The sequence below is a fragment of the Crotalus tigris genome, unplaced genomic scaffold, assembly GCF_016545835.1.
Source record: "Crotalus tigris isolate CLP2741 ecotype Arizona unplaced genomic scaffold, ASM1654583v1 scf7180000017744.3724543626:3957646, whole genome shotgun sequence".
NCBI lineage: Eukaryota > Metazoa > Chordata > Lepidosauria > Squamata > Viperidae > Crotalus > Crotalus tigris.
Genome location: NW_024096611.1, coordinates 1657604 through 1668348, shown reverse-complemented (window position 1 = coordinate 1668348; position 10745 = coordinate 1657604). Strand labels below are relative to the sequence as shown.

General features: G+C 35.9%; 1 protein-coding gene across 9 annotated transcripts in view; it reads right to left on the bottom strand.

Annotated features, from left to right (window-relative positions):
* Positions 1 to 761: 761 nt before the first annotated feature.
* TEAD1 (TEA domain transcription factor 1) overlaps positions 762 to 10745 on the bottom strand; it is a 240900-nt gene continuing 230916 nt past the window's right edge. For all 9 annotated transcript variants that reach the window (XM_039340342.1, XM_039340341.1, XM_039340345.1 and 6 more), the window contains one exon: positions 762 to 9085. In XM_039340342.1, the coding sequence (XP_039196276.1) occupies positions 8972 to 9085 (114 nt within the window). In that variant the 3' untranslated portion in view covers positions 762 to 8971. The remainder of the gene's footprint in view (positions 9086 to 10745) is intronic.

Below are 10745 nucleotides of genomic sequence, written 5' to 3'. Positions count from 1 at the left end.
TACTAGAAGCCAACTTTATAATAACAACACATTGAAAACCAGACATTGAAAACCCTTCCCCTTTCCTCCCTCTTATATGAAAGAAAGACAAGGTGTGACTGCTGTTAAGATTGTTTTCCACCTTTATTTTGTTTTCCCAGATGGAGCTCATGTTTTGTTAATGGTCTTCATATAACTTCTGCAAGTTCTATGAAACACTGTCTGATTTTCATCTGTTCTCCTCTACACAACCCTTTCATCTCTATCCTGGAGGAATTTTGTGCTGTGTATAAGCCAATACAAGCAACAAGATGATAACAACAATAGCACACATCAGAGATACTCAACAGATATGATGTAGGTAAGATACAGTTGGTATGCCTTGCTCTTTACCACCATTGAAGATGGTTGAAAGATGTTGTTCATAAGGCTTTAATGCAGGGGTCTTCAAACTTGGCCCTTTTACGACTTGTGGACTTCAACTCCCTGAATTCCTCAGCCAGCGTGCCTGGCTGAGGAATTCTGGGTGTTGAAGTCCACAAATAATAAAAGGGCCAAGTTTGAAGACCCCTGCATTAATGTATAATAGAAAGATCCTTTATTATGATTTATTTAACATTCACCTTTGGAAAGTACTTATCTTTTGAGAAGATAAAAGTATCAGGTAAGATCTGAGAACCTACCAGCCAAACTCTGCCTGCACGCTCATCAGGGACACTTGATGTGTAAAGAATCCCTCCCTCAGGGCCTAACTGGCAATATTGAAGCGAATTAAAACAAAATTGACAATGATTTTATTTCCTTTATTTCCAATCAATACTGTAGGAATACAAATTTTCTAGAAAGCTACAAAAAAATCTACCACTTTATCAAGAAGGCATCAAAATGTGTCACTTTGCAAAGACATGAACACCTGCAGTAACCGACACAAAAATAGCATTTTTAGAGTGATGAAATAATTGCACTTAACTGTCATGGATATTAAAGGTATCACACATATGTACCGCGAAAGCTAGAATACATTTTTTTTTACAAAGCACTTTTATAAAAAAATTCTCTGCACACAAACCCTATAATTTTCATATTACTATCATACTAAAGATAAATTCACTTTAAAGCCGACACTTAAAACGTTTTTAAAAACAAAGAAGGTACCAGTACCTACACACAGACAACAAACACAAGAATACTGTACTGCCAAAAGGTTTGATAGAAAGTTGTTTTGAAAACTTCAAAATATGTTAAGACACAATTTGCCAAGGTTCATTTTTCTTTTAAAATAGAGCTTTCCCTCAATGCCCAAGCAAGAGGTACTTTGTCATCCAAGGCAGATTGACTTCCCTATTCCCAAAGCAACCAGCAGCAGTACAATATTAAAATAACCACTGACCATATATGAATATGCTTAAGTCACAAACCCAGTTTATACACATTACACAAATAAACAAAGTGAGAATTCCATTAAGTCATTTACAAATGTGAACAAATGCATGTGTCAAATAAAAACAAAAAAGGAAACAGAAAGAAAACCTTTTTTTACATAAAATGTACTGATATTAAAAAATTAAAGGCTATTCAGGTTTTAAAAACTGTTATAAAATTATTTTGTCTTTTTCAGGCACATATTGTAGGCTTTTCTTTTGCAGTCAGGAGCCTTGATTGAGAGGCCCATGTAAAAGAAAGAAAACAAAATGAGAAACAAAAAGAAAACCACCGTGTGAGGAGGTATGTCCTTTGTGAAGCGAGTACATTTCAATACAGCACAACAACTTTGGGGGAAACTCTCACAGCCATAGTAACTACTCAGTTGGAGAGCAACAAATCCAAATTTACACTGTACTTTCAATTTTTCAGTCTTTCTATTCATGGGAATGGCTGGGAGAAAGAAAACCAAACAAGATTACCATGTAGTCACCAAAATAATAATAGCAATGATAATATTAATAACAATCAACCTGAGACAAAGATGGGAACCAATTTATGTTGTTATGGACATCCCACTTGGAGGGGGACAGGGAGTGATGCTTCAGTGCCACCTCAGGTGCTCCAATCCCTATTTACACAGTTGGAGTGTGAGCATTGCAAGCAATTAGATCCCTACATATTGTAGAAGGTGGAGTGTTCTTCCCTGGATTAGCATTCAGGGAAGTTTCCCAGCTTCAGCAGAAGGCAACACAAGCCATGTATATCTGTCCTACAGAACAGGGATGGGCCAGTTTTTAGCCTGTGTGGATGTCCTTGGTATCTGCATCATGCTCAGGGGCTGTAGAAAGTATGGGCAGAGTGGGGTGAAGCCCCACTTTTCAACCTTGCTTTTCAGTATTAGGCAGAAGCCCATACTGCCTCTTCTACCCTTAAACCCCCCCACCAACATGGGAAGAATGATCCCATTTGGCGGAGGGATTAGAGGACTTTTAGTGGGTGAAATGGGTACAAGGCTTCACCCTTCAGCCCACTATCTCAAAAACTGGATCCACATTTCAGGTCCAGCCATGAGAGACTGCAAATGAGGTGTTGTAACCCATAGGTTGACCGCTCCTGTAGCAGAACCACATATGTGTTGATTGTTTGCATGGGGTTAAAGTCGATTGATTTGTAACTGATTTTCCTAAACTGCCAAAAGACAAGGTTGGTTTAGAAAACATGCCAAACCATGGTTTTCGTTCCCTGTAATCTAGAATCCAAATTATTGAACAGCAACTTTTGCAGGCAGTCTTTTGGAAATACAAAATCTTTCAGGAGGGGAAAATAATGAAATTACATGAAATGTCCATCAATCTTCTCCCTTGCTTCAAGCAATTGTTTGTATTGTTTTGGCCTTCCCAACTAACAGCTTGTGAGATTCGTGGGATTCTGAGATTTCACCTGTTTTTATTTTAACGTGTTTAATTGTGATGTTTAATAATGGCTGCTTCATACTCATCTATGCTGTACTACCAACTCTAGGTAGCTTAATTAATGGTTTGAGATATAAAATATAGTAGGCAAATCATGATTCTGAGTTATTTTGTTTGATTACTATATATGATTGTTCAGAGATTTGACAGTATAGTCTGTGATGCATAGCTTCTGCAGGCTGAATAAGAGACATTTTTACTAAAAGGCCATCAATGCAGATGTTTTATCAAGTATAGAATGAATAAAACATCGATTCATATAGGACTCCACTCTATAATTCTGATTCTGTGTACTTGGAAAATTATTAGATTTCATAAAATTTGGTATTACTTAAAAACTGGTTCATACACTACAATATGATTTATTTTTACTTAGTTCAATGTGGGATCCAAGCCAACATGTTTTATAAATTGTGTGTTATGCTTTAATGTGTAACATAAATCAAGCCAAATATGGCTTATTTGACAATCATGATTAAACAAAAACTTAAATCAGTTACTGTGTGAACCATGTCCAGAACATCATTAAATTTTCTTCCTGGTTTGGCATGATGTCTAAACTAGAAAAAATGAAGCATACCCTAAGAGTTGAGCCAAGACTGTAAAATTTACCACTTTGCAGTTTTTGAAATTCTATAAATCACCTTCATATTCTTGGTTGCCTTTGTTCCATTTAATTGTCTCTGTTACTTGAAGGTGATAAAAACAGGAAGATTGAGTTCAAGGGAGTTGCCAAACTGAATGGACTCTAGTAGCAAGTGAGAAAATAGATATCAAACTTGCAAATTACACAACATAGTGGTACAGTACCTAAATAAGCCATTCTAGAATTCAAGTAAGTATAAAATTACATTTGTAAAAGCTATGTTTCAACTGCAACAACTTGTACCATTTCTTTTTCTCTCAATTTTATACATAAGACAATAAATAAAAATGATTCCTTTGCAATAAAATATACTCCACCCACTTCCTTACTTATATCTGTCTCAGCAGATATATTTAATAGTTGTAAATATATATAGTTTACTTTTGAGGCCAAACAATCCTTAGTGGATTAGATGCAAGAAGAGAGTGAGGGAGATTTAAATCTTTGAAGAACAAGAAAATTAATATGAATGCAAGTGAAAGAGAGAGGGGGAACAATCACAAATGTTACCACTTTGTGCTGCACAATAATTTTTTTTTAAAAAAAAACTATTAAAACCAGAATAGCTACAATTCCCTCTGCCAACTTTTGGTTTTACTGCTATCAGTTTTCTCATGTGTGTGCGTCTGCATGTATACACATATGCACACATGCCTTCTTGAATGAGTACATCAGTATCAACGTTGTCAATGCCTCTTGAAATAAGTGTTATTCTTCAAATTCACAAATCGTGTTAAATGGCACCCTTTATTTAAAGAAGCTGCCTGTCTAGTAGTGTGACAGTAACAGACTGAATAATACCAGTCTAAAGGATTTTCCAACAATATTTCTTACTCATTTCTCAAAAAAATGGTGCCAAAAAGCATGGGTTAAATGACAGAAACATTTTGACCCATGTTTTTCAATTTTAGACATCTGATTGCTCAAGTTTGTAAACAAAATAAGTGCAAATTTAAGATGGAGAAAAACAGCCATCTTCACAGAACGAGTTAGTACATTAATAAAATCACATTTGTCCTTTGCTTAATTTTCTGCTAATTATGAAGAAATGTCAAACTGGATGGAGAAAGACATGGCAAAGGTGAAATACTGATTTTTTTTTTAATGCTAGTTATCAAAGCCTCAGAAACAAGAGGGAAATTAAATTTCCAGAATTATGCACTCCTGTGATTTGAAAAAAGCATGCTAGTATAAAAAGATACTCTTTTGAGAATGGAGGCCTGTTAGTTTTGACTGTGTCCAATAAACCAAAGGCATTATGGTGATCTCTAAATATTTTTGGTCTCTACTATTTGTCATTATTATGGCAGCACTTTTCTAAGCTGGAACTTCAAAACCAAAGGCACTTGCATGCAAGAGTGCAGAGTCACAAACTAAGTATTTGGTCATGAGAATTGGAAAAGGCAGCATTATTTATACAATTCACTTTCTGCAGAAAATTCTAGAGCTGTTTTGTTTCATTTTGGTATAAAGATTCCAACTATGTAGCAATGGGGACTGACTTATCTAGGAAGGTTTCTTTTGACCAAAAGGGTTTCCTCTAGGAGATTATTCTTTTTATACATAAATAAACCAAATTAATGGACTACATATGATTGGCATGATAGGCTAGAAGGTACTCCTACTATAGCACTAAGGCACTGCATACTGTAATGCTTTGGCAGCTTGGAATTAAGAAGTTCCTACCACAAATAACAGTAACAAGAGAGATGCTTCCAGCTTACAAAAGAGCTCACAGTTGCCAGGCAGCTTTTGGGGACCACACATTCCACACAAAACCTTTGACAGACTTAAGGCTTGAGGAAGAAACATGCTCAGGGGATGAATCGTTTACATCCACAAATAAGTGACTGACAAGGCAAACAGTTCCCCATACATTTTTACAAAAAACGAACATCAAGAAACATCAGGATGCTTCAGACTCTATAGTCATTACATACGTTATGTTGCAGGAGGCATTATCAGAAGAAGAAGAAGAAAAACGGTGCCTACTTTGCAAACTGTTCTGTTTCATGTGTGAAAAGTGACCCTAATGTTTTAAAACTTTTTGTTCCCCCTAAAATAAATCTATCCATCAAAACCAAAAGCCTTATAATATTTGACTGTTAAAAAGAGAATTTTAGACCTGTTTAACACCAAGTGCTTCAAATAAAGGGCTCCTCCTGCAGTGCTTCTATTAGATACTTTGCTAGTGTTAGAAACAGGTGAAGACACCCAACCATAAATGTTTGGTTCTAGTGCTCTCAGACAAAATGACTGACAGCACAATCCTGTGCATAGCTACCTGGAAGTAAGTCCTATTTATTTCAACAGGATTTACACCCAGTTAAGTGTGTACAGGATTGCAGCCCAAGAGGTTCATCTGCCTTAACATCTATTGCTCAGTTTACCAAGATGCTCAGTTTACCAAGCCTTCCAATGCTCTAAGTCTTGGCCTTCCATTCTACTGCTGGCCTAACCTCCTACCTTTGTGAACGCAAATGTTAGAAATGTTTGAGGAACCCTGTGCTGTAACAATCCACCAGACGGGTGAATGTAATCATGGACAGAAGGCCACAGCATTATGTAGCCTTCCAGATGTTAAGCACCACAATCTTTCTTTAACAATGAAGTAAAACGCAAACTTCCAGATGAACTGTACCTTGATACATCCTCACAGACTTTAATGCACATGTATTTAATTGTGAAAGCTTTATTAACACAGTGCCTAAAATGTTATAAATAGTATTTACCCCTAAGAGTGACTCCAAAATTTCAAAACTGTAGGGAATTCTGACTCCAAGAGCAGCAACTATTGTTGTTCTATCATGAATGTAAAATCAATATGAAGGAGGAAAGTGTCCGTATTTCTTTCCAGAACTTTTCTCAATTTTCAGCTTTGGATAGCTGGAGGCTAAACTTTCATTCTAAATGCCTGAAAAAGTCCCAAAACCCAAATCAAAGAAACCTATATTTAGAATGGGAACTATGAAGCAGAACTGCCAGGTGCAAGAACACCCACACAAAAGGGCTGGGAGGGGGTGTAGTGACAAAATGTGCAAATTGACATCATGATGGAAAAATGACAACTTATGTCCTTGTCTCAGATGTTGGAATGCAAATATGTGAGGATGGAAATTGCATTCCAACATTTATCTACTGCCATGCTTCTAGGAACCTCTCAAGTAAATCAGATTCCACAAGTGAAGAAACAAAGACAGACTGACTTGTTATTTGTAGTTAATATTTTTCTGTGCCAGCATTTCAAACCAGCAAGTTGAATTATGGCACATAAGGAGATGGCTTAGAATCAGAGTAGTTGCTTAAAGCATGTATCTAACCATCTTGTGAGCATGTACCCTTCCTAAATTGCATGTCTTAATATAATGTTGATTAAGCAACATTTCAGCCTTGCTCATGTCTGAAGACCTAGACTTTGTACATAATATGTTACTGAAGGAAAAAACAATCCCCACATAGATACAATCAGATTGTGTGCCTAAACAATATGAAATATAGTGTATCTAAAAAGTGGGGGAAGCTCAGATAAAAGGAAATTGTAGTACAGGATCCAAAATGAAGAGATTAAGTGTAGATCGTGTGTAGAAAGCTCTAGGCAAATAATCTGTTCAGACCTTTGGCACGAGCGCTGTGTTCCTTTTCCTGACAAACAGAATTGTGGACAGGAAAAGAAAAACATGGATAATGATCAACAAGACGAAGGATAGAGCCAAATATTTTGAGAAGTCTACAAAAGAAAAGTTGGTCACAAATTCAACCATCAGTGCTGGTTGGATATTCAGAGAATTATAATCCAACCCATCTGAAGGGACATAAGGCTGGGGAAAGCTGTATTCATCATGGCAATTTTAAGACACAATCTCATTAAGACAGAGTCTACCAAGCCACTTGTAGCTCCCCAAATATGTATTCTGGGCAGCCAAGTGCTTGACAGCCCTCAGACTGATTCCAAATTTTCAGAGAAGGTGAAAGGATATAGCCATGTGCTGGCATTATATATAGAAGGTCCAGTCTTGACTCTTATTTTTATCTATCTATCTATCTATCTATCTATCTATCTATCTATCTATCTATCTATCTATCTATCTATCTATCTATCATCTATCTATCTTTAAAAAAAAGCTTGATATCCTAGAGCAGTGTTTCTCAATGTTGGCAACTTTAAGATATGTGGACTTCAACTCCCAGAATTCTCTAGCCAGTACACAATCCTAGAGAATAACTTTCAATTCCTACTGACAAACCTGAGCTAGGTGAAACAGTGATCTGAGTCAGTGTAAAACAGTTCTGAAATATATTAAGCCCTTAATGTGGCTTCCACGAATAGCTGATATTTTACATATGTAGCCTGGTGGATCACACTGAGCAAGATTAGCTTAAGGAAACCAGTCAGTCTTTTGTCAAAGTCAGATATTTCTAGGATTCTAAAGACATTAAAACAGATGAACCTTTTGTTTTAGACCTTCTATTGTTTTTTTTTTCAGTTACAATAATTGTTGTGGCTTTTATCTGACAATGTAATTAAAAAAATAGCACTTTCAAATCCCATATAATTGGTAATTTGGGTGTTGCAATTTCTTGAGTTGTTAAGAAAAACAAAACAAAACCATTTCATATAATATATAATCACGCACACAGGATTACATACACTGTAAGTCTAATCTTTCAGTATTTGTCTAGTTATTGCAAAACGAGCCATCTTTTAATTAAATAATCAAATGTCCTTATTAGTACAAATATTTTATATTTTAATGCACTAGATAAAATTAGTAAAAGAAAGGAAGTCTTCTCGCTTTGCAATACCTGCTTGAAAGTTTCAGTGAATTAGAATATTAGTTTTAATATAGAGGGAAAGAAAAAAAAATATATTTTGCCTACTTTAAGGACCTGTCCATTCCTATCAGGCATTTCTTAAGGCTAAGTTTGTCATTTGGCTTCAAACAGAAATTGAGTTGCAGTATAAAATAATTTAGTGATTTACATTCGTCTGCATTTTCCACAGTAATCAGTTAGGAAGATACTTTTTTTAAAAAAGAATTTGTGTGCTAATTTATGCTTAGTCAAAATTCATTCTTGCACCTTAGAAACGTGATTTTATTAATTTAGGCAAAACACCTCATAAATTCTTATAACTGCTGTTCAGCTTTTCCATGGCAATTGCTCTGTGTTACATTTTTCTAACACAACAAATTAAAACTTCCACAAATTCTTAAATATAGTCTCCCTCCAAAAGGGTGGCTTTATAAATTTAAAGAACACTTTGTTTTAAGAAAGAATTTGTACAACTGTACCAGAATTTCACAGCTACAATATTTATCAACACACTCCCAATGAGGTTTAGAAAAATGTTGGGGACAGCTCAGCCAAAGAAAACTGCCACTTAGTGTTGAGGTTGACAGTCTGTGTTTTTGTAAGAAGTCATATTGAAAAGGTGTCTATAAATAACTGTTCAGTCCTTTACAAGCCTGTAGATGTGATGCTGTGCTCCATGTTCACTGTTTGAAACTTCAAATACACAAGCCATGCAAAGGAGCGTTTCTTGAGTGTCCCTGTTCGTTACAACCTGTTTGGGTTTTTTTACATGAAAAAAGAAAAGAAAAGAAAGAAAGAAAGATGACATGTTAGAAACCTGTATATTGCCATAGAGACACAAAAATAAAGGATATAATTTCAAAAGCAGACACCTTTTTTCATTTTGTGTATCAACAAATACATATTTCTAAACTCATCCAGTCTGTTAAACAAGCAGTTTATAAGTTAGATTTTTTTTCAGTTCTACCTCTCTGACATAGTTTGCACATGAGAACAAGGCAAAGTGGAATTGGTTCAAAGTCAAATTCTGAAGGAATATTTTTGGAATTTTCTTAAGAAAATACTAATTGTTAAACCATGTCCCTTAACTAGTTAAAAAAAAATCTGAAGCATCCATGAATACAAAGAGGTGGGAACATAACTAGTTCCTTTTTCTTCTGCAACCTTTCTCCAAAATTTGCTCCAGATGTTTTGAGATATCTTTGGGAATAGCATGAGGGCTAATAGCATGGAAGCTTTCATAAAGATTAAAAAAACAGTTCACAGATATTTTCTACTTTTTGAAAAGAGAATAAAGATAAAGGTTTCCCCTTCCAGTTGTGACTGACTCTAGGGGGCAGTACACATCTCCGTTTCTTAGCCAAAAAAAGTCATTGTTGTCCAAGGGCACTTCTGTGGACACATGACCAATGTGACTATACTCCGAGGCACATGGAACACTGTTACCTTCCCACCAAAATGCTACCTGTTTATCTACTCATTTTTGTATGCTTTTAAACTGCTAGATTTGTAAGAGCTGCAGCAAATAATGGGAGCTCATATGTGGCACTCGGGGCTCAAACCCAGGGTGTCAGCTTTCCAGCTGACAAGCTCAATATCTCTAAGTGCTACGCTATCGTGGCCCTTAGAAAAAGAGAGAATATAATAATTCAATTGTAGAACCACCTAACTTTTTAATAACCTGTTTCATCCTAACATTTGGAAATCTGAATTTCCAACCACATTTTGAATGGAAGAAAACCTACTAAAACTTAGGATTTTGGAACTGTTATAGATCAGTTCCATTCTATCTATCTTGCTTTAAAGCCCCAAGAGGATACACACAGCTACTCTCTTCTACTGCAAGCTCAACAGATGGCTTCTCTACATGTCTAAAGTGCTCAGAAAGGGGGTAGATTTAGAAGTATTGGAGAAGAGAGGCAAAGCAAAGGTGTAGTAAGTTACATAGATGGATCTGAATTATATCAGATGTCCTGGTATCCAATCTTCCTAAGTTCTCAAGAATTTCAGGAGCTTCTGAAATACAGCCTATTGAAAATAGATAGCTAATACCAAACATTGCTTGAAATGAGTAAACTGCCAAATGCCGTAAGGAAACATTACCTTCCTTGCACTTGGTACTAAAGAGGTGCCAGCTTCTTCCCCGAATCCCACTCCATCATTCAAAATACTATGAGATAAACACATTGGGTACCCAGTCCAAGGAAAACATGTAAATTCCACTGCTAACATAATTAGTAATCACATTAGATCTGAAAGTGTATAACAGGGTTATGTGAATGTCGGTATCTCATTCCCATTAGCCTTCACAGATGAGGGCTAAGAGAAAGAAGTACAGGTTGCTACAAGTATAAACACAAGCAACTTTCTACCATAAAGGCACAAATTGGCCTAAATTCACATGTAATATT